The sequence below is a fragment of the Cololabis saira genome, chromosome 1 (genome assembly GCF_033807715.1).
Source record: "Cololabis saira isolate AMF1-May2022 chromosome 1, fColSai1.1, whole genome shotgun sequence".
NCBI lineage: Eukaryota > Metazoa > Chordata > Actinopteri > Beloniformes > Belonidae > Cololabis > Cololabis saira.
The window spans coordinates 52125334-52150068 of NC_084587.1; the positions used below are offsets into that span (position 1 = coordinate 52125334).

Here is a 24735-nt window from a genome sequence, read left to right on the forward strand (position 1 = left end):
CTGCTGAGATCTACTGCTAAGAAAAGGAACAATCCATAAAAGCAGACAAGATGGAAGTGAGAATTCTGTTTCCAGTTTTTCTGTTAAGCTGATGAAAAGTCCACAAATAAAATCTTGGGTCTTGCGTTGCATGGGTCTTGGGTTTCTCCAGATGAGTATGTAGTACATGCAGTAGGGTCAGTACGGCATCCTCAACCACCCTAGAGGCCTGATAAGCAAATTGCAGGGGGTCGATTAGATGCTGAGTTAAGGTCACAATGTGCTTTTTTACCAGGCGTTCAAAGCACTTCATGACCAACGATGCAAGGGAGATCGGTCTAAAGTCCTTGGGGCCTGAGGGTTTGTGAGACTTTGGAAAAGGTACAATGGTGGCTGCTTACCAAATGCTCGGTATCTTATGAGTGTTGCTTCCAGGGGCGGAGCAGGGGTCCCAGCCCAGGGTGGGCAAGGCATTCTTGATGGGCCCTTGTGACTTAAACATCCCCGTTAAAACATAATCGCTAAAAAAAAAAATGCCACAGATCAGCTCCTCTGACACACAACCACAACACGCAGGCGACACGGTCAGAACCATTCAAATGAGATTTCAGCACCATGGATTTTGCCAGTCATTATGTCAAACCTAATTATAAGTGTAATGCATATTTTAAGATATAGGTATCAAACTGGAGATAAAAATCAAAAGACATCCAATGATGTCGGATTCAATACAGCCGAGTAGCACAATTCAGACACACGTGTTCAACCTACACGACAACAGTTTACAATGTGCGACAACATGTATTTAACACAATGACCGAGAAACACGGCAGTCAAACAGCAACAAACAATATAGGGAAAGCCATATATTCAGCCTTATGACAATGTTATCAGAAATAATTAAAATGATTAATTATGACCACTAGCGGAGCGGGCGGGGGGGGCAAAGGGGGCCCACTGCTGTTTCTAGGGCTTATTCTACAAAACAAACATTGTATTGAAGCTTTCTGACTCAAAGATAAAACATGACATTTAATAATTATGTATGAATATAAGACAAGGCCAGATATAACTGACAATAAAGAAAGTAAAGTATGTTGATAAAACAGCTGGGGTACAATAAAGTTTAAGAAACCATCTATATTTATTTTTCAGACCTTTTATCAAGATAAAACACACACACGATTCGATTGGAGTGGGGATCTTCCTGGCCTATCGACAATCGCGGAAGGCTGCGGGGGCCGTTCTGGCCCTCTCTGAGCTGCCCGAAGCTGCTGAAGGATTGAGCACGGGGCTCAGCACTCAGACTGTAATGCTGGGAGAGCAGGGCCGCAAGCTGGATGCGATTCTTGAACAGAATCGTAGGCTAGCAGGGGTCTTTGAGCTCTATAACAAGATGGAGAAAACCTTGGAGAAGCTGGGCACCCGGCTTGGCGGGGACTGATCACAAATTCGTCTGATCGGAGTTTATTGAGGAACCAGAAGAAAAGCAGACAGAAAATTACTGAGCTGCCTGCAAATTGTTGATTAGATTTTGGCCTTGAAGGAGCGGCTGGCAAGCCTCTCCGTTACAATCTCCCGGGAGGAATGTAAACATGACGCTCTGCACCCAACCTAACCCTCCCCCTCTCCCAAACACCTGCGGATACGCCTCCCAGAACTGCTGCCCGAAACATCAAGGACGCTTGGCTGCTCTCTGGGCGAAAGGTCCTCGGACTTATCGCGTCACAGACTTTCACATACACACTGACACACCCCCTCTCCCCATATCCAATCGCCTTCCCTCGCACCCTTGTGCACGTTCAGGCGTGCTGCAGTGGAAGCTTGTATGACTTGCATGTAAATGACATTTAGCGGATGACACCAGCCACGACTCTCTATATCAAACCATTCAAAAGTAATGGCAGAAAGTAGGAACTATCAGATATCGACCAATCAGATGAAGGGGTGGGGCTAATTTGTACCAATTATGTTCAAGGACTCAAAAACCTGTCCGATGACACCACCCACGACTCTTTATGTCATACCATTCAAAAGTTATTGCAGAAAATAGGGACTATCAAATATCGACCAATCAGAAGAAGAGGCAGGTCTAATTCATGCCAATGAAGGTCAAGTACTCAAAACCAAGTCAGATGACACCACCCACGAGTCTTTGTGTCTAACCATTCAAAAGTTATGGCAGAAAGTAGGAACTATCAAATATGGACCAACCAGATGAAGGGGGGCACGCGCATCATTTTTAGACACAACAATGAACGCATACCGCAAAAGTTGTGTCTCGGCGGAGGGACCCGCCACCCGCACCGGCGCTCTCCGCCCTCGCCAGAATGGAGACGCCTCCATCCCCACGGACCCCCATACTGGGGAGGTGGTATTTTTGGCTGCGTTTTCTTGTTTTCTGCGGCATTCTTCAGCAAACGTGACTCGAGTGTGTGAAGTTTTCCGGCAAGATTTTCGACGTGACGAGTGCGCGCATGGGACAGAGGGGGGCGTAGGCGGGACTTAAAATGAAGGCATCTGATTGGTTCTTTCCCCCCCTGCCAATCCTCTGGTCCTCTGACCAATCCGTGCCACTCGGTGCACAAAAAACAGATTGGTCAGAGTTTTTACAGGATTACAGCTGTCAGAGAGGTCGGATTTTTTTTTTCCTTTTTCTGAACACATTATTCACTGGCTACTCTCAGGATGGAAGGACCATTTCACCCAGTATAACAATAAATGTTTTTGAATACGATTACAGACTCTACCTTTAAGCAGAAAAAGCTGAAGTAAAACTACTTCTGCTCAAGGAAAAAAAAAAACTCCTTGATGTTAACCTATGAAGACTAAACGATTAAAAGAGAAAAGTGATGAAAAGAATGAGACGGGATGGGTGTTTTACGCTTAGAGGAAGGGTGGTGTTTTTCTGCACTTCCTCTCAGCTCTCAGTGTTCAGCGGTGTTGCACTCCCCCTTGTTTTTTCAGTTTGAACAATGCTGTATAAAACCACTTTTTCTTTCTTTTCCAGATGACCTACATTCAGCTGCCACTTGCTCTGCAGGTAGAAATGTTTCCGTATTGTAAAAGTAGGAACTAAAAAGATTTATTTCTTCCAGTGTTTCCTCTCCCCAACCTGTATTTTCTGTTCTATTTCGTCCCTACTGACCGCCAGGCGGTGCTGTAAGCACTGGATATCTCCCCCTCGCGCATGCGCATGTCGAGTACAATACCAACAATGTCACGTCACCCGTGACCCCTGCATGACCCCCGGAAGGGTATATCTTCCGGCGTCAGCATGGGATCGGCTCCTTTTTTCTTCTCGCATCGCGCGTCTGAAGTACAGGACGGAAATAGGAGCTTTGTGAAGCTCCTTTTTTTCCTCCCTAAAACCGCCGGCCTCTGTGCAGCTTCGTGCCGTAAGGTAGGAGTAACGATCTCTGTCGTCCTCCGAGAGGCTGTGGCCACGCGGTATTTATTGGTGTTCGTTGCGGCGGCGGCGGCGTCTCCCCGCCCCGCCCCCCTGCCCAGCTGACAGAAGGTAAGCTGTCAAGCTGCGCCTGACACCTGATCACAATCTGCGCAGGGAGACAGCGTTTCGCTTCCTCTCCCCACTTATTAATGTGACAACATTATTTTTTCCTTGCAGATTATTTTTTTCTTTTGAAAAAAAAAAAAAAAAAGAAGACAGAAAAGGATTATTTTTTTCTTTTGAAAAAACAATACAAACACCTTTTTTGGTCTTTCTTACAGCCGTGGTGGAGGCCACGCCCCTCTCCCACCGGCTCATTTGTGGTGACGGCAGCGTTTCGCTCCCTCTCCCACTTTATTAATGTGACAACATTATTTTTTCCTTGCAGATTATTTTTTTGTTTTAAAAAAAAAAAAAAAAAAGGAAAAAAAGAAGACAGAAAAGGATTATTATTTTTTTTTTTTTCTTTTGAAAAAACAATACAAACACCTTTTTTGGTCTTTCTTACAGCCGTGGTGGAGGCCACGCCCCTCTCCCACCGGCTCATTTGTGGTGACGGCAGCGTTTCGCTCCCTCTCCCACTTTATTAATGTGACAACATTATTTTTTCCTTGCAGATTATTTTTTTTTTTCTTTTGAAAAAAAAAAAAAAAGGAAAGAAACGAGAGAGGATTGTTCTCTTCTTTTTGAGTAAAGACGCCTATTTTTGCCTTTTCTCATAGCCGTGGTGACGGCAGCGTGGCCCTCCCCTCTCCCGCCTGCATATTGGCGGTGACGGCAGCGTGCTCGCTGTGGTGACGGCAGCGTTTCCGCTCCCCTCTCCCACTGACACACCTGTGTTGACGGTAGCATGGCCCTCCCCTCTCCCGCCTGTATATTGGCGGTGACGGCAGCGTGCTCGCTGTGGTGACGGCAGCGTTTCCGCTCCCCTCTCCCACTGACACCTACGTGGTGATGGCGGCTCGTCCGCTACCGCTCCCACCGACACATTCGTGTGGACGGCAGCGTGTCCGCTCCCCTCTCCCACTGACACATCCGTGCTGACGGTAGCGTGGCCCTCCCCTCTCCCGCCTTCATATTGGTGGTGACGGCAGCGTGCTCGCTGTGGTGACGGCAGCGTTTCCGCTCCCCTCTCCCACTGACACCTACGTGGTGATGGCGGCTCGTCCGCTCCCTCTCCCACCGGCACATCCGTGGTGACGGCAGCGTGACCGCTCCCCTCTCCCACCGACACATTCGTGTGGACGGCAGCGTGACCGCTCCCACCGACACATTCGTGTGGACGGCAGCGTGTCCGCTCGTCTCTCCTACCAGCACATCCGTGGTGACGGCAGCGTGTCCGCTCCCTCTCCCACTGACACATCCGTGCTGACGGTAGCGTGGCCGCTCCCCTCTCCCACCGGCATATTGGTGGTGACGGCAGCGTGCTCGCTGTGGTGACGGCAGCGTTTCCGCTCCCCTCTCCCACTGACACATCCGTGCTGACGGTAGCGTGACCGCTCCCCTCTCCCGCCAGCATATTGGTGGTGACGGCAGCGTGCTCGCTGTGGTGACGGCAGTGTTTCCGCTCCCCTCTCCCACCGACACCTACGTGGTGACTGCAGCGCGTCCGCTCCCCTCTCCCACCGGCACATCCGTGGTGACGGCAGCGTGACCGCTCCCACCGACACATTCGCGTGTCCGCTCCCTCTCCCACCGGTCGCTGTGATGGAGCGTTCATGCCCAGGGTGCATGGCCGCCCTGGACCCTGCGGATGACCGGGACCTCTGCGTGTCGTGCCTCGGCCCTGAGCAGCGGGGCCGTTGGCCAGCCTCCCCTCATCTCAGCCGGGGTCTTCTCTGAAGCGATCGGCAAAGAGAGTGGTGGGGGTCCCCAAACGACGGCGGATGACGAGCCAGCTCTCCTCGAAGGTAGATCGCTTGGCTGCCGACATGGAGCAGATGAAGGCGCCCCTCCTCAATCTGCAACCTGGTACTGGCCAGGTGGAACCTGCCATGCCAGAGTTTGCTCTGGGGTCGCCACTGCCGCTGCCGGAGGACGCCATATCCATTGCAGCCTCGGCGAGCCACTTCAACGTGTCATCAGGGGACCCGGCCTCACAGCGCTCGGGGTTCTCCTCGCACTCATCTGCCCAGAGCTCTCGGGAGGGGACGGTTTGTTCCTCCGTGCAGAGCATTATCCGCACTGCCCTGGCACACTTGCAGCCGAATGCACCGCGTGCGGAGGTGGCCTCTAGCGCCTTCCACAGGCGCAATCCTTCTCCGGTGGAATTCACATTCCGTCTTCGTCGGATTTTTTTGAGGGAGCTGCACTCATGCTGGAGAGATGTCACAGCCGGCTGATGACCGTGCTCTGACGGCGATGGAGGACGCTGCTGTGGCTGGTCTCCACCACATGCCCCCCCCCCCATCGAGCCCTCCATTGCAGCACTGATAGTGGCCCCTGATGAGGCTCTGAAGCCAGATCCCAAGTGCCCCTCTACCCAGAGTAGGGTTACTGATGGGCATATTTGTAAGGCTTATGAAACAGCGGCACGCATCGGCCGGCTGGGGAACACCCTTTTTTTCATCTGCTACTGGCTCTCCCCGCCTCCCTGCAGGATGCACAGGTGGATGATTCCACACAGGACATGTGTGACATATCCCTACAGGCTTTTTGCCTCCCAAACGAGGGAACTGGGGCGGCTGATGTCCACCCTGGTGCACACGCGCCGTCATGTCTGACTGGCGCAGTCACCCCTGACGGAGACTGCTCGTAGGGTTCTTCGTCAGGCACCGGCAGAACCGGGGGAGCTGTTTGGGGCAACTGCCCTGGAAGCTCTGAACCGCACCGCCCTGGCTGATGAGACCAGGCAGCGGCTGGTGTACCTTCACAGGGGTGCGGCCGCCTCCTGTACACCGGGAGGCCCTTCACCGGCCCCCGGGCCTCGCCCCCGGCCGCCTGCCCACGGCGGCCGGCGCGGCTTTCAGCGGTCTGTGAGTCAGCCTGCTGGTGACTTTCGCCCCCCTGTGCGCGGACCGTCCCACCAGCGTCGGGGCGTTGATCCCGACCTTCGCCCCCCCGGGACGTCCGGAGCCCGGGGGAGACGGCGCTAAGGCCACGGAGCCGGTCATCAGCTACTTTTCCGGCAGCAGCTCGGTTACTGGGCTGCCTGCTCATTGGGGCCCGGGTGGTTTCCACCCTAGCCCAGGGGTACGTATTGCAGTTCCGACACCGGCCTCCTCTCTCCGGCCGGGTTGAGATGACCATCGTCAGAGACCCGGCAAACATTCCGGCTCGGGCTCAGGTGTTGCCCGCCCTACTGGCCAAGAGCGCCATCATGCCGGTGGACCCCCCGCCGCGGCCTGGGGGTTCTACTTGAGCTACTTTCTCATCAGCAAGAGAGACGACGGACGTCGTCCCATCTTGGACTTGAGGGACCTCGACGAATACATGAAGGTCCTGCCCTTCCGGAGGCTTGACCACAGCAGATGCTCTGCGTAGGTCAGGAGGAAGTGGTTTGCAACTGTGGACCTACAGGGCGCTTGTTTCACGTGCCGGTCGCGGCACGTCACCGGTGGTTCCGGGGGCTAGCCTACCGGGGCCACCGTTGTCGGTTCAGGGTGCTCCTGGGCGGGCTCTCCCTGTCACCGAGGATTTTTTTCACCAGGTGCGTGATGGCAACCCTTGCCCCTCTTATACCTTTGGGCCTGCTGTCGCTACGCCCCCTGCAATGTGGCTGGACAGCCTCGCCTGGATGCCAAGAGGCACGGGCGCAGGCTGGTCAGGGTTTCGCGGGTGTGTGTCTATACCCTTGCACCCTGGAAAGGCGGGACATTCCGGCTGAGGGGTGTGCCCTTAGGCGCTGTCCCCTCCCTGCCGGGAGGCTGTCATCAGTAGTCCTCCCGGGTCCGCACGCGCCACATCAACGTGCTGGAGCTCTGGGCTCTGCACTTCACACTAACATTTTTTGCAACTCCTGTGGGGGAGGCACGTGCCGGGTCGGTCGGACAGTGTGTCCACTGTTCCTTGATCGGCCACCAGAGGGGGCCCCGACTCTGCACAGCTGCTGCAGGTGTCCCAGGGCCTCCTAGCGTGGACAGCTCCTCGCCTGCCCGGCCTTCGGGCGATGTTCCTGCCTGGAGACAGGAACCGGGTGACGGACTTCCTCTCCCGGCGCAAGCCGCCTTTGCAGAGGGTCCTCCAGAGGGCTCACGGGCTCCTCTTGGTGGCCCCCTTCCGACCGGGGAAACATAGTTTCCACTGCTGCGGAGGCTCTGCTGCGACACAACATGACGCCCCCCAGAGGGACCGTCTTTTCCAGCCGGGGATTCAGGTTTTGCACCCCGACCCCGTCGTTTTTGGCTCTGAGTCTGGCCGCTGCGGCGCCCAACCCATTGTTGTCAAGCTGTCCTGAACCTGTCAGGGCTGGCATCTCGAATGCCCATGTGCCTCCCACCCGCCTCTGGTATGAGTGCGAGTGGGGGAGATTCTCTGCCTGGTGTGCAGACGGGGCAGAGGACCCTGTTCTTTGCCCCGTGGCCACGATCCTGGGGTTCCTTTCGGTCCCTCCTGGATGGTGGCCGTGCTCAGTCCACTTTAAGGGTGTATGTGGCGGTCATTTCATCGCAACATGCCCTGGTTGAGAATGCCACCGTGGGGTGCCACCGGCTGGTTTCTCTTTCTCAGGGGGGCTCTGAGGCTGCCCCCCCCGAGGAGCCCAAAGGCCCCAGTTTTCGATTCCATTCGATTTTTATATAGCGTCTAATACAACAGATGTTGTCTCTAGACGCTTTCCAGAGAACCTGAACATAAACATGAATATAAACCCCCGAGCAGTGTGGGACCTGCCCATGGTGCTCGGTGCCCTCTCTTCTCCACCCTTTTGGGCCCTTGGCCCGGGTGGGCCTGAAGTGGCTCTCTACGGAGATAGCTTTTCTCCTCGCCATGACATCGGCGAGTCGATGAGTTACATGCCCTGTCAGTCAGCTCAGGGGCTATGTTGTGGCCGAACGTGGCGTTCCTGCCCTAGGTCCTGCAGAGAGTGGGCCGAGCCCTTTGTGCCCCGTACGGGCCCTTGCTGCTTATGCTACCGCGCCTGTGCGACGGTCGGAGCAGCTTGTTCTCTGCCATGGTGGCCCCAACAGGGGGCGTGCTGTTTCTGGACAGCGCCGTCCCACTGGGTGGTGGACACCGTCGAGCGCGCCCACAGGGCCAGTGGCCGCCCCTTACCAGTGGGGGTGAGGTGCCACTCGGCCAGAAGCGTCGCAGCTTCTTGGCTGCCCTGCAGGGGGTGCCTCTGGAGGACATCTGCACCGCGACTTCGTGGACGTCGCCAGACACGTTCTCCAGGTTTTACCGGATCAATGTCGCCACTCCCCAACCATTGGGCGTGGTTCTACTCCCGGGTCCTTCTGCCCCTGATCAGTGTGGTATGTGACCGGGATTCTATGTGACATTGTTGGTATTCGTCATCCAGTGCTTACAGCACCGCCTGGCGGTCAGTAGGGACGAAATAGAACGAAAGTTACGCCTGTAACTACGGTTCTATGAGTCCCGGATGACCGCCAGGCCTGCCGGTCACTCCGAATCCTCGTGCTCTCGCGAGAAGATTCTAGGAGCCGATCCCATGCTGACGCCGGAAGATATACCCTTCCGGGGGTCATGCAGGGGTCACGGGTGACGTGACATTGTTGGTATTGTACTCGACATGCGCATGCGCGAGGGGGAGATATCCAGTGCTTACAGCACCGCCTGGCGGTCATCCGGGACTCATAGAACCGTAGTTACAGGCGTAACTTTCGTTTTAAGGAGCCTGGTTCCCCAAAATACAGTAAATGATCACCAGTTATGTAAATAAAAAATACAGACATGCCTTCATCATCCTGCCTGGACCCTGAACGACTCACGATAAACTGCAAGCTTCTCTCCATGGGGCTAACCTGCAGGGTTTTCTTTCATTTTTAAGAATTGCTGAAGTTTCTCATAAACTGTGCTTCTTACTGTTTGTTATTTCTCGTGTTTTTTCTTTGTGGTTTCACCCTGTCTGGTTCAGTTACAGCCTCCTGCACAAACCTCTGTCTGAAATTGTCTTAATCTGACTTCTTGTGTACTGCGTTCTTTCGCTTTGTTTGGACAGATTATTTCATCTCATCTTCCTTGTGCAGAAAAGTCAAACATTAACTTTACTCTCCTTTGTTGTGCACTTGATCCTTGTTTTCTGAGCAAATTTTCTTACAATGCCTTCAGGATCACACGTGCACCTGAACATGTGGTTTTAATTTGAAAATGTTATGGTTTAGTACTTGGATTAATTGTGTAGTTTCAGATTTAAGTACGCATTAAGTGAAGTAAAAAGAAAGAAAAATAGTTTGAGTTTATAAATAACTTTATTACCTACTCCAACAGTCAAGAAAAGAAAACAAACATTAATAAAAAAGAGCAAAAAGCAAAAACTGTAGAGGAAAGAAAGAAAGAAAGAAAGAAAGAAAGAAAGAAAGAAAGAAAGAAAGAAAGAAAGAAAGAAAGAAAGAAAGAAAGAAAGAAAGAAAGAAAGAAAGAAAGAAAGAAAGAAAGAAAGAAAAGTCAGGTGTACAAAATACATTGTCCTGCAAACCACCCTAAATTCCCATGATGTTATTCTTGTAGATATTGATCTCAAAAGGTCTGGAGGATCATTTCTAACCTCACAGAACAACTCTGTATTGCTGTCTAAACACAGACCAGTATGCAACTGGCCTCTCAGTGTGCTGAGAGGACTTCAGAAAAAGAAAGATGTTTTCCGTTACTCTGACTGAAATTGTATTTTTATGATGCACGTTAACATCGTTGTCTAATTGAAACTCTCAAAGTTGGGCTATCACACCCAGATAACCATTGGAAGTTGGTTAATCCTGCAAGTAAATATTAAATTCAACTGAAACGTGATTGACTTGTGTTTCACCTCCCCGGGCCTTCCTTGACCCCTGGAACCAGCCATATGAAGAAAACCAAAAAGCAAAGGTGTGCAGGACATACCAAGTGTACAGAGAGCTGAGAGGGCCCAGTTCACCGCTCACTGGGGTTCCAGTCTGCTCCGGCCAACTAAACCTGATTTAATGTGTGCTAATAGGTTAACCTAAAATGTAATAAGTTAACAAGCTGAAACCAAGAATTGTGACATGGGTTGATCAGTAAATTGTAATAGGCTTCATGAATATTGGGACAGAGAAATAGTCCAGTTGAGTGTTCTGGTGGAGTTGTGACCGAAGCTCAACTAAACTGTAGTGACTGTTGCCTTAGACTGCTTTAGATCTTTTACCAGTATTTATCCAAGATCGTAGCCTCGCCTTTTCTCTTTGATAAAACAAAAATAGGAGTGCCTAAGACTTTTGAACAGTATCGTACACCTGAATTCCCAGCTTCACAGTGCTGTGTTCTCAGGAGGCTGATGCTCTGTGTGTCTTCCTGATCCCTTGTTCACTCGAACCACATTCAGAGGAGGTCTGGGCCTCATGTGACCACATTCTTCTAACAGTGTAAACACAGCATGTCCTGGATACTGAAGGAGCGTTTTGCATAACTGACTTCCTCTGTGTAGACAAAAGAAGACATTTATTGATGCAGCAACCGTCATTTTAAACGGCAACAACAAGTGGGAGCCCTGATGCTTTATGTTACGACCCAGCTCTACCAGGGAAAAGAGGAAGTAACTTTTAAAAAACAGATCTTAAAGGTTTGAAGGTAATGTAGTTTATTGCCCAGTTTGTAGCAGGTTCTGTAAAAAGACAACTAAGAAAAGGCACAAATTAACAAAGAGTCAAACAGAGTCTTACAACTAAAACATTGTGTCGGGATTTTATGAAATTGTTAAAGGTATGAATTTTTCTATCAGATTTTACTCTGATGGTTGTTCTTAGCGAAGAACCACCTCCTGTTTTTATGACCAGACTGATTAGCTGAGTTCTTCTTTAGCTGAGGACGGTGAACAGGAGCGGATGTTTAAGATTGATGAATCCCATCCTGTTTTTCTCTGGGTTTTGGTTGTCGTAGATGTTTGCTGGGTTGGCATGTCGGATTAGAGATAAACAACAGAAAATATATGGCTGAAAGTGTGACATGTTTAAGTTTCTTTTCCTGCAGTTGAACTCCCAGGTTCAACAGATAAGGTTCAACATCGGCACCTACAACGTACAAAACACCTCCCTTTTCAGTATAAATATGCCTGGATTGATGACCACAGTGTGCATTTCTGTCCTACCTATGTGGTTTGAGAAAAGTGTAACTCCCACTGGAAAACATTGTGCATGATATACTGTAATAAAAGCTTGTATTAACTTTGATTCTGTTCCCTGGTTTTCTTATCAGAATCAGAATCAGAAAGGGGGTTTATTGCCAAGTTTGTTGACACACACAAGGAATTTGTTGTGGTGATGATTGGTGCAATACAGTAAAAGTAAAAATAAAAATAAAAATAAAAAATAAAAATATAAAAGCAAACAAGTATATGGAGATAAAATAAGAGATAGAATAAAGTAAAATGTATAAACAGAATAAACAGAAATGTACAATATGAGGATTAAAAAGTGCAGAATATGAATCTTTACAAAAAGTGACGTAGGATGACAGATGACAGATAAAATGTATAAACAGAAATGAACAATATAGACATAAATGTACAATATGGGGTATTTAAAGTGTCGGATGTGAGTCTGTGCAGATGTTACGGGGTTGGAATAATTACGTTAATGTAACGTAGAGTGGGATGGGGGGGCAGTCCGTAGTAGTCGCGGGGGAGGGGGGATCGGGGCCTTGTTGATGAGGACAGCTGCAGACGGGAAAAAACTGTTCTTGTAGCGTGAAGTTTTGGTCCTGATGGACCGCAGCCTCCTGGCAGAGGGAAGAGTCTGGAACAGTTTGTGTCCGGGGTGGGAGGGATCTGCAGCAATCTTTCCTGCACGCTTCAGGGTCCTGGAGGCGTGCAGGTCCTGGAGAGATGGAAGATTGCAGCCAATCACCTTCTCTGCAGAGCGGATGATACGCTGCAGCTGCTCCTGTCCTTCACAGTGGCAGCAGCGTACCAGACGGTGATGGAGGAGGTGAGGATGGACTTAATGATGGCGTGTAAAACTGCACCATCATTGTCTTTGGCAGGTTGAATTTCTTCAGCTGCCGCAGAAAGTACATCCTCTGCTGTGCTTTTTTGGTGAGGTAGGTGATGTTCAGCTCCCACTGAAGGATCCTGGCGTAGGTTCCTGTGGAGTCCAGGTGCTGGAGGATGAAATGCAGGGCCATGTTTACAGCATCGTTTACAGACCTGTTGGCTCTGTAGGCGAACTGCAGGGGATCCAGTAGTGGGTCGGTGATTTTCTTGAGGTGAACCAGACAAACGAACACGAGGATCTTTCAATTGAATAAAACAAAGTCAGGACTTTCTATCGGAGCTGTAATCCAAACTCTTAAACAACAAAGCAAATCTAAGGCCAACAAACCAAATGACTGCAAAACAGTACCTGTAAGAAAACAAAAGAAAAAGACCAAAAAAGACCACAATAGAAAACACAACCGAAACACAGGTCACATATCAAAGCAAAGTTATCAAGTAAAAGACACACAGCAAGTCAACTTGTCGACACCCAGCAACGGGGCAAGCTGTTCACACAAAGACACAGCTGCACCATCTGAGGGGATGTTCCGGTTTAAATAGCGAGGCTTCTTCAGCGTTTTGAGGAGCCCAGAGTTACAGATCCCATCAGCTCTGCAGTAACAGGAAGGGGAGGAGGAGGAGACCGGCCCCAGTTCCCACAATGGAGCCCAGGAAGTTGCAACTAAACGTACTGAAAAAAAAGGACATGACCACTGGCCGTAACACTTTATTATTTCTTTCTCTTGAAACTTCCACCTTATCCCACCTCTGTTTGTATACATTTTCATTAATTTTTGAATATGTTAATGTTTTAAATAAAGCTAGAAAACAATCTGATATACAGTAAGGTTGTTCTTTTTTAATGGTGACAAGACGAGGTTTAATTGCATTGATGCCTTCTGCAGGTAAAACGTGTTTTTCATAAGTAGAAATCATGTCCTTGTTTGTTTTCATAGGAGCAGAGGATAACATTTCCAATTTCAAGTTGCCACTTGAGACATGTGGAAACACATGTGAATGCCAGGTGTGAACAGAAGCTCAGAGCTATCCACTAGAGATCAGATCGCTCAGGACACATTTTAAAAATGGATATAAACTGAGCCAAAACTCTAAACTCAGGAAAGCATATTCATCTCTTATGTTCTGATACTCAAACAAACAATAGTAATGTCATTAACGAAAGTCAGGTTGTAATATTTGCATCTTTATTTCAAGTGTTAATCATGAAAAGATTAGTCATGATTACAAAAATTAACATGAAGACCTTAATCAAAAACTATTGAAAAAAACTAAAATAATTGAAGGATTGAAATACAAATGAAAAAATCTGGCTAACAATAATAATCCGTGTATCTTTCGTTCTTTCCATTTTCAATTGGCAATCAAAAACCAAAACGTGAAAAAGTGACTGGTTATTTTATAATAATAAGATAGGCTAATATATAGCCTAATAATAATATAATAATAGGATATTATTTCTTTCTGCCATTTTATTGAGGTTTTTGTGGTGAAATGAGGAGGAATCATAGAGATAACTTCTCATTTCAACTAACTGGATCAGCCGTTCCTCATCATGACTGTTTCCTACAGCGCTTTCAACTGGCTTTCAACCGGCTTTCAACGCGAGTGGCAGGAAGAAAATAGAAGAATATTTAAATATCACAATATCAAGCTTGTTTTCTGGTTAGAAAGTACAAACGTAGGAAGATTACCAGTACTCACCCATCTTTTACTTGTCTCTTTATCCTTTTAGGAGTTATTTTAGGAGTTTCTTTCAGGAGCGCACGGGCAGGTATGTGCGGTGAATAAAGGCTGATTTATGGTTCCGCGTAAAATCGACGCCGTAACCTCCGGGATGTCACGGGATTTCACATTTACAGTCAGTTTTTGCTATATAATATATAATATTTGCAATATACTGTGGACATCTGAATAAAAACTTAACTCATAAATAGATTGAATCAAAGCACTCTCCAGCTCTGCGTCTGATATATTTTTCTCCTCAGATCATGCCGAGCACAGAATCTTCTGATGATCATTTCTGAGCATTGCAGGAAACCCATCTGTTGCAACGTGCAGGAAATGTCTTTGTGCGTCAAACCGCTGTGGAACAAGTCCTTAATCAATCTTTAAAAAATAATCCTTAATCTGGTAGCCATGGTTACCCGAACTGCCGCGTACAGAGCCATTTCCGGGTCACGTAAATCCGACAAATTAAATATTAAAATCAAATTCAGTCCTGTGGCCTGTTTTTCAATAGTAAGAACTGTGAGGACAAATGAGACCAATAAGAAGATTCTGCAGCTGTTCTGGAGTTTGAAAGAAGTGCTACCATTTCTTGTAAACGCTGGAAGGTGGACTTACACACACACACACACACACACACACACACACACACACACACACACACACACACACACACACACACACACACACACACACACACACACACACACACACAATTCGTTATCATGATTCATTATCACTTAATCCCCTACTAAGGTAGTTTCAGATTTATTACACAGAGAGAACACGTGTTCAGCTGTTCTGCAGTTTGAAAGAAGTGCTACCATTTCTGGTAAATGCTGGAAGGTGGGAGACACACACACACACACACACACACACACACGCACGCACGCATTCATTACGCACGCACGCACGCACGCACGCACGCACGCACGCACGCACGCACGCACGCACGCACGCACGCACGCACATGCACACACACACACACACACACACACACACACACACACACACACACACACACACACACACACACACACTGCGTTTATTTCTAACACAACGCAGAAGCCAGCTGCAACCGTTTACACTTGAGTTTCACTTTCACTTTGTACAACAGGAATGTGTGGGTGTGGTTTATTTGTCTATATTAAAGGCTGCATGCATGCTGGAGACATTTCGTGATCACACAGATCTGTTTTTCACTTGAGCTGAAGAATCTACGCTGCTCTCTTCAACCCAAACATGGAAGAACATCATTTCAACACCAACATGACCAGAAACTTTGGTAAGAAGGATTTTTCTTTCTGTGTGTTACAGTTCATGCGTCAGTGATCACTGATGAATAAAGTTTGAATAAATCCAACTCCTGCAGACAGAAACATGGACATATTTGTTTTTGGAAACCATGAAATAACTTACTAAAGGCTTCTTCTTTTATGAAAGTTTTAATGAAATCCATATTTATTTCCTGGTCCCTTCAAGATACAAACAGGAATGACATGACGCAGGCTCTCTTAAACCTGAACAGAATGGAATGCTGAACGAGTTCAACTAGTTAGGCTAGTTAGTTCTGAGGGGGTCCCACTAAATACTGGTGTTTGCTCAGAGTCATTTGGTTCTGAACATTGCATGGTTTCATTTTGTCTTCTTCTTATCTGGATGTCGACTAATATGGGTTTTCTATAGCTGATGCCTATTATTAAAACATGGGAGATTAAAGCCAACAACAATCAATGTCCAGACAATCCACCTATTAGTTAATCCCGCCGTCTCTACTACCATCACTGTGGTTTTTTTTGTCTTGATAAAAAGTCTGAAAAATAAATATAGAAAGTATCTTAAACTTTGTAAAAGTTGTACTCTTGCTGTTTTATCCAAGTGTTTTACTTGCCTATCTATCTATTATTTCTGACCTTGTCTTATATTCATACAGAATTATTAAATATCATGTTTTATCTTTGAGTCAGACAGCTTCAATACAATGTAAGTTTTGTAGAATAAGACCCTAGGAATGCTTGACAGAATCATGTTTTCTGTCCTCTTGTGAGATATTTAGAGGAATCTTCTTAATGGTCTCATGTGTCCTCACAGTTGTTACCATTTACAGAACAAAATTGTTTCATTTCTAGAACCCATGAACAGAGCCAGCCCAAAGCATAAGCAAACTAAGCTGCTGCTTAGGGCCCCTTGACCACTAGGGGGCCCCCAAGAGTAAAAAAATAAATAAATAAATAAATAATTTTTTTATGTGTGAGTGATGATCATAGTGAGAATTACGGGGGGGTTTGGGGCGGGGGATGCACGTGTTTTCTCTGACTTCTACCTTTGCTCTATATTAAACAATAATAATCATAATAATAATAAAGATTGTTGAACCTTGAACCTTCAAGATATTGTAAAAATTGTGCAAGACTTTGGTTACCTGAAGCACGCGCCTGCGCCGGACTGGGTTCCCTTTACACCCTGTCCTCTACAAAATGCTGAGCCCCCCCCCAATTGTCATTGTATAATTCGCACTCTGGTGATGATTCATACATTATCAAAGGTATGTTACTGTACAAAAACACAATAATTCATATTATTACATAAACAATATTATGTTAACAGACTAGAGTAGATACTGCTGGCATATTGACTGCTGCCTCTCGGCTCCAGAGCTCCACTGCTAATGTGTTCATTCAACCCTGCATTGTTGCGCACAGCACTTTGCATCTGATGAGAAGGTTGAAGACCCACCATGTCGCAAAAACGGACTTTGTTTGTTTATTCTATTTAATAATGTCTGTTTTAGTATATTTGAATTTATTCTTATATGAAGAACATATTGACGAGATGATGTAAACAACACTGCTGCAACTGTGCAGCTCTTTGACCTTTTATCTGTTGCTTCTCTGTGTGGCCAGTAGAGGCAGTTGCTGACATTGCAAAATATTAATTGAAAGATTTTTCTGCAAGTTTGTTAATCTGTTGTCTGCTTTCATGGTCTTAATCACTGTGGATTACAATCTAACTACAAAGAAAAGTTCTTACATCGAGTTTTACAAGTGTAATGACAGGGAAGAACATGAAATAAGTTTATAGTGGGTGTGTGTAGGATCAATAATCAGTAGGGTTGTCCCGATCAGGATTTTTTTAGCTCCCGATCCGATCCCGATCACTTGAGTTTGAGTATCTGTCAATCCCGATTTTTCCCGATCAGATCACTTTTTTTGGCTCCAATACATTTCCGATACTTTTTCCCGATCAGATACATTTTGGCAATGAATTAAAAAAAGAAAAGAGGACTAAAACTAAATTATCCCAAGTTTCTTTTATTGTCCATTGGAGAACAACATGGACATATATTTCAACAAAGCTTATCAGCACTGGTGCCACAAAATGTAAAAACATGAAATTGTAAACTAAAACAAAAAGTGCAGAATGGTGCAATAACAAAAATAAATTAAAGCTGCAAGCAGCGAAGAACGGGCCCTCGCACTCATGGCCACCGCCCCCCATAAGCATATCAGAAATGACACCACCCACGACTTCCTATGTCAAACCATTCAAAAGTTATAGCAGAAAAAAGGAACTATGAAATATCGACCAATCAAAAGAAGGGGCAGGGCTAATTCAGGCCAATGAAGGTCAAGTACTCAATGCAGAGTCCGATGACACCACCCACATGTCTTTATCACAACCCGTTCAAAAGTTATGGCAGAAAGTAGGAACTATCAGATATCGACCAATCAGATGAAGGGGCGGGGCTAATTTGCACCAATTATGTTCAAGGACTCAAAACCGAGTCCGATGACACCACCTAAGACTCTTTATGTCAAACCATTCAAAAGTTATGCCAGAAAATAGGAACAATCACATATCGACCAATCAGAAGAAGGGGCGGGGCTAATTCATGCCAATGAAGGTCAAGTACTCAATACCGAGTCCGATGACACCACCCACATGTCTTTATCACAACCCGTTCAAAAGTTATGGCAGAAAGTAGGAACTGTCACATATGGACCAATCAGATGAAGGGGGGGCACGCTTTTTGGCGTCTGGCGTGGCCACGGTAACGCTTTTGACTGAGAAAAGTAATGTGCGTCGTCGCAGGTTGGAGACGCACATTTTGATAACACACCTGGGTGGACGTTACGGTTCGGGCGAAGAAGCGGCCGAAGAAATACCATAAATTGCGCAAAAATTACACGATTAATTCAAAATGGCCGACTTCTTGTTCAGTTTCGGCCATGGCGCCAAGAGACTTTTCTTTAAGGTGCGACATGATACGTGTACATGTACGTCACACCGTATTGTGGAGCTTGAGGTACAAAGTTTTCTAGGGGGCGCTGTTGAGCCATTAGGCCACGGCCATTAATGCAAACCATTAAATATCAAATTTTTCACCAGGCCTGGCTTGCGTGCAAAATTTGGTGACTTTTGGGGCACGTTTAGTGGGACAAAAAGGCCGTTATTTAATCGGAAGAAAAACAAGGATAAAAAGTCCTACAGATACAATAGGGCCTTCACACTGTCAGTGCTCAGGCCCTAATAAATGTAACTTCAAAAGATGTAGTTGAATGACATCCAGTCAAACTCACAAACACAAGAACATTAAAATACTTTTTGGCTTTACCTTAGTGCAACATTCTGAATGGCATGAAATGAATAGCAGCAGCTTAATGCAACATGAACATATATAAGATTTCACAATTTAAACATGTAAACCATGTTAGTTTCGCTTACTTCACTTACTTTTCCGCTGGCCGCAAGTGACACTAAATGAAACGATATATAAAGCGATTTAATATATATTAAAAACATTAATAACTAAGTATGTCATGATACTTTTTAGGCCGAAACCGGTGTTTTGAAAATGCTGTGATCGGGCCCGATCGATCAGGCCTGGACAACACTAATAATCAGGATTATTGGCAGTAATAGAGGGCCCCAAAATCAAATTCTGCTTAGGGCACCATGGAGGCTTGGGCCAGCCCTGCCCATGAAAAATCAAACTAATAAGTCTGTTAGCATGGCCTCTAATAGAGGATGTTCTTTTGAGCTGGTGTTTCGTGGAAAGAAGTACTCAAGGAACTTGTGACTCCTCTCCGAGTACATGTTTATTCACTATTTACTTCCTCCCTTCTTAGGTCGTTCAAAACAATTGTGTTTTCGTCTGAGGGGTAAATTAATTTGTAAAACTGTGACATGCTAACTCAGTCTCAAACATTGTTGTTCACAGGATCCAACCTCATGAATGATGCTGAGCTGAGGATCGTGATGGTGGGGAGGACTGGAGTAGGGAAGAGTGCTACTGGGAACACCATTCTGGGATGGTGCCGCTTTCAGTCCAAGTGCAGTCCGAAGTCTTTGACTGTGGATTGTTCTAAAGATAAAACTGTGGTGGATGGACAAACAGTTGCTGTCATTGACACCCCGGGCCTGTTTGACACCAGGTTTGGTCAGGAGAAGACAACCAAAGATTTGAGCCAGTGTGTCACCTATGCTGCTCCTGGACCCCATATCTTCCTGGTGGTCATTGCTCTGGGCAGGTTCACTGAAGAGGAAAAGCAAACGGTGCAGAGGATTCAAGATATCTTTGGCCAGGCTGCTGACAAATACAGCATGGTCCTCTTCACTCAAGGAGACGTCCTTGAAGACACCACTATTGAAGAATTCCTATCTGAGAGTCCAGAGTTACAGGAGCTTGTAGCCAGATGTAACGGCCAGTACCATGTCTTCAACAACAAGCTGAAAGATAAGAAACCTCAAGTCACTCTGCTGCTCCAGAAGATCAGAAATATCGTGCAGAAGAACGGAGGAAGCCATTACACCAACGAGATGTTCCAGGAGGCCGAGAGGGCAATTGAAGAGAAAAAACAAAGCATATTGAGAGAGAAGGAAGAGAAAATCCGTAGAGAGAAAGAAGAACTGGAGAGAAAAGTGAAAGAAAAGTATGAAAAAGAGATGGAGAAAATCAACAAGCAACTCCAGGCTGAGAGAGAGAGGGAAAAGAAGGAGAGAGAGGAGGAGAGGAAGAGGATGAAGGAGGAGATGGATGAGGAGAAAAAAAGAGAGAGGGAGAGGAGAGATGCAGAAAGAGAGAAGGAGAGAGAGGATAGACAAAAAGAGTTGTCAGTTATGATGGGTAAATTAAAAGAGCAGCAGGAACAGGAAGTCAGAGAGCAAAAGGAGAAACTGCAGTCCAAATATGAGACTGAGGCCAGAACAGAAGCTGAGGAGGGAAATCCTTTCTATCACCTGATACAAGCTGGGAAGCACGTTGTTGGTTTTGTTAAAAGCCTGGGTAGTTTGCTACCGTGGCGCAAATAGTGCAGCCGTCTCACAGTAAGAAGGTCCTGGGTTCAATTCCCGCCGGGGACGCTGTGGGCGCTGAGTGCATGTTAAGTTCCCCCATGACTTCAGCGCCCACACCCTGGGTGGGGTTGGCGAAAGGGCCTTTCTGTGTGGAGTTTGCATGTTCTCCCCGTGTTCCCTTGGGTAGCTAATGGGAGCTACCCTCACAAAAACATGCACACAGTCCTGGGCTATACAGTGCCCCCTCTGGCCAACCGGGGCGCCAGATGGGGTGGGGAGGATCTGGCCGGAATAACGTGATCCTTCCACGTGCTACGTCCGGCCGGAGAAACCCCACCCTGTCTGGTGAAAAGAAGCTGCTCACTCCTCAGGATAAGGAGGAGACCTGAGCTCAGTGCAGGGCCCTCCCGGGGTTGGTAGAGGGAGCAATGCCCAGGACTGTCACTTAGGTAGGAGCAAAATGGGGGAAAAAATCAGGATATAAAAAAAGAAAAAACAGCCTGTTTAAATAAAATAGTTGAAAATAGCATCTGCTGGTGAAACATGGTGAACCGGTGGTTACTGCTTAAAACAGGAAGCACGTTCAAAGTTGGCTACAGGAATTTACCAGCTTAAAACACCTGCTCAGAAACAATATAAAATGTAGAAGTTAAACTTCACCTACAGATATATAAAGACCTCCTTTTTTCCCTCTCTAGTTATCCTTTGTAATTATAGTGACAGAAATACAGCTACAGTAGATGCTTTGTGACGATAAAGTCACTACTAGTTTCATAGTCTTTCCATTTTAATAATCATTGCTGTGGTTATTTGCTAATTATTCATATTTTTAGACCACATTTTCTGTAATAAAATACTTTGGTTGCTCAGGTTTTCTGGTTCATAACTATGTTCATCACTAGAACAATGTTTTCACATGATTTGATGTGTGATTGACAGCTCTTAGATCTTGCTGTTATGTGTTGAGCTTTTTTTGGTATTTTATGTAACAGTGTTAGCCAGATTTTTTTTAATCTGTCTTTCAATAGTTTTTAATTAAGGTCTTCATGTTATGTTTTGTGATCATCACTGATCTTTTCATGATTAACAATTGAAATAAAGATGCAAATATTACAACCTGACCTTCATTAATAGCATTATTATTGTTTGTTTGAGTATGAGAACATAACAGAGGAATATGCTTTCCTGAGTTTAGAACACGCTTGAACACCATGTAACTTAAAATCCATGAATATTGGGAGATTTTCAGAAACAGGCCGACTTTCAACACATTTATTTCAGAAAATGCCTAGTCAGTAAAGGAGCAGGCAGTACTGAGTAAATGAGTGCTGCTCCGATGCTCTGCAGAGATACTTTCAAAGGGAGAAATATCACCAGAGACAAAGAGAACAAGTTTACATGATGAACATCACATTAATATACTAATTAAAGCTGCAAGCAGCGATGAACACGCACCCTTGTGCACGTTCAGGCGTGCAGCAGTGGAAGCGCTTTTATGATTTGCATGTAGATTCTTCAGGCCTGGACATTTAGTGGATCTATATCAAACCATTCAAAAGTTATGGCAGAAAAAAAGGACTATCAAATATCGACCAATCAGAAAAGGGGCGGGGCTAATTTGCACCAATTATGTTCAAGGACTCAAAACCGAGTCCTATGACACCACCCACGACTCTTTATGCCAAACCATTCAAAAGTTATGGCAGAAAGTAGGAACTATCAAATATGGACCAATCAGATGAGGGGGGGGCGCGCTTTTTGGCGTCTATCGTCGCCACGGTAACACTTTTGACTGAGAAAAGTAATGCGCATGGTCGCAGGATCGAGACGCACATTTTAATGTATAACACACCTGGGTGCATGAAGAAGCGGCCAAAGAAATGGCATACATTGCGCAAAAATTACATGGCTTGCGTGCAAAATTTGGTGACTTTTGGGGCACGTTTAGGGGGGAAAAAGGCCCTCATTTCGTCGGAAAAAAAAAAATTCCTACAGATACAATAGGGCCTTCGCACTGTAAGTGCTCGGGCCCAAATAATACTAATAGTATCTGTTAGAGAAGTCTATCTGGACAGACGTACAGACAGATAGATAGATAGATAGATAGATAGATAGATAGATAGATAGATAGATAGATAGATAGATAGATAGATAGATAGATAGATAGATAGATAGATAGATAGATAGATAGATAGATAGATAGATAGATAGATAGATAGATAGATAGATAGATAGATAGATAGATAGATAGATAGATAGATGTTTATTGTCCCCGTGGGGAGATTTGTTTGCAGCAAAAGACACACATGGCAATTTGACAAACACACCATAAAAACAGGGACACAGTTTAATGGCTTGGGGTATAAAGGACCTGTTTGGTCATCAGCCATAATGGCTGTGTTTGTCACCCGGTCTCTGTGGGTTCCTAACAGTTTGCTGGCTGTTGTTACTGTCCTCCTAACAGAACTCTTTTGTGCCTCAGAGGCATTCCCAAACCAGCAGATGATGCAAAAGGTTAAAACACTTTCAATAAAAGAACAATAAAACATGCGGACCATTTTGCCATTAACATTAAAAGACAACAGTTTCCTTTAAAAAGTACGTCTTTGTTGGGCCGCAGTGCACAGGCAGTCAGACCAAAGTTTGTGATCAAGCACAACCCCAAGGTACTTGTATTCAGTCACAGACTGGATCCCCTCTCCATTGATAAAAGTGGGCTGAAATTAATTTTGCTTCCTGAAATCGATCATTTCCTTTGTCTTTAAGGGTGTTGAGGACAAGGCTTGCCCTTTCACACCATTTAAGAAAATGGTCCAGAACTGGCCCATGCTCCTCCTCTCCATCATGCAGAAGGCTCACTAATGCAGTATCATCTGCGTATTTAATAAAGTGTCTGTTGGAGAAAGTGCTTGTGCAGGAGTATAATACAGAATAAATAACAGTGGGGATAAAACACATCCCTATGGGGAGCCTGTAGAAGTGGTGATTTTATCTGAGAATGATGTTCCAACTCTAACCTGCTGAGATCTACTGCTAAGAAAAAGTAAAAGTAAAATTGTATTAAAAGCTGATGAAAAGTCCACAAATAAAATCTTAGCATGGGTCTTGGGTTTCTCCAGATGAGTATGTAGTACATTCAGTAGGGTCAGTATGGCATCCTCAACCACCCTAGAGGCCTTATAAGCAAATTGCAGGGGGTCGTTGGGGCCTGAGGGTTTGTGAGACTTTAGAACAGGTACAATTGTGGCTGCTTTCGAAATTCTGGGTATCTTATGAGTGTTGATTCCAGGGGCGGGGCAGGGGTCCCAGCCCAGGGGGGGCAAGGCATTCTTGATGGGCCCTTGTGGCCTAAACATCCCCGTTAAAACATAATTGCTAAAAAAAGAAAATGCCACAGATCAGCCCCTTTGACACACAACGACAGCACGCAGGCGACACGGTCAGAACCATTCAAATGAGGTTTCAGCACCATGGATTTGGCCAGTCATTATGTCAAACCTAATTATAAGTGTAATGCAGACTTTAAGATATAGGTATCAAACTGGAGATAAAAATCAAATGACATCCAGTGATGTCGGATTCAATACAGCCGAGTAGCACAATTCAGACACACGTGTTCAACCTACACGACAACAGTTTATAACGTGGGATGACATGTATTTAACACAATGACTGAGCAACACGGCGGTCAAACAGCAACAAACAATATAGGAAAGGCCATATATTCAGCATTATGACAATGTTGTCAGAAATGATTAATATTATCAATTATGACCACTAGCAGAGCAGGCGGGGGGGCAGAGGGGGCACACTGCTGTGTGGGGGCCCATGTTGAAGGGGGAAAAAAAAAAAAACACACAAATCCCAACCTCCATCACCAGGAGGAGAGACCGGTCTCGGTCCCAGCCTCCATCATCAGGAGGAGAGACCGGTCTCAGTCCCAGCCTCCATCACCAGGAGAACAGACCCGTCTAGGTCCCGGACTCCATCACCGGGAGGAGAGACCGGTCTAGGTCCCAGCATCCATCACCAGGAGAACAGACCCGTCTAGGTCCCGGACTCCATCACCAGGAGGAGAGACCGGTCTAGGTCCCAGCCTGCATCACCAGGAGAACAGACCGGTCTAGGTCCCAGCCTCCATCACCAGGAGGAGAGACCG

General features: G+C 46.3%; 2 protein-coding genes across 2 annotated transcripts in view; one reads left to right on the forward strand and one right to left on the reverse strand.

Moving 5' to 3' along the window:
- LOC133447791 (uncharacterized) overlaps positions 1-24735 on the reverse strand; it is a 779477-nt gene that overhangs the window by 116148 nt on the left and 638594 nt on the right. The window lies entirely within an intron of this gene.
- LOC133447692 (GTPase IMAP family member 4-like) lies at positions 15441-21692 on the forward strand. Its single transcript, XM_061726428.1, has 2 exons — positions 15441-15564; positions 19501-21692. Exons 1-2 carry the CDS (start codon positions 15522-15524, stop codon positions 20589-20591), a joined length of 1134 nt encoding a protein of 377 aa, XP_061582412.1. The 5' UTR covers positions 15441-15521; the 3' UTR covers positions 20592-21692.

Excerpts from the sequence above, each read along its gene's own strand:
- LOC133447692 (XM_061726428.1), top strand. The coding sequence starts at position 15,522 with ATGGAAGAACATCATTTCAACACCAACATGACCAGAAACTTTG. Across the intron at positions 15,565-19,500 it reads CAACATGACCAGAAACTTTG|GATCCAACCTCATGAATGAT; the intron begins GTAAGAAGGATT and ends TGTTGTTCACAG.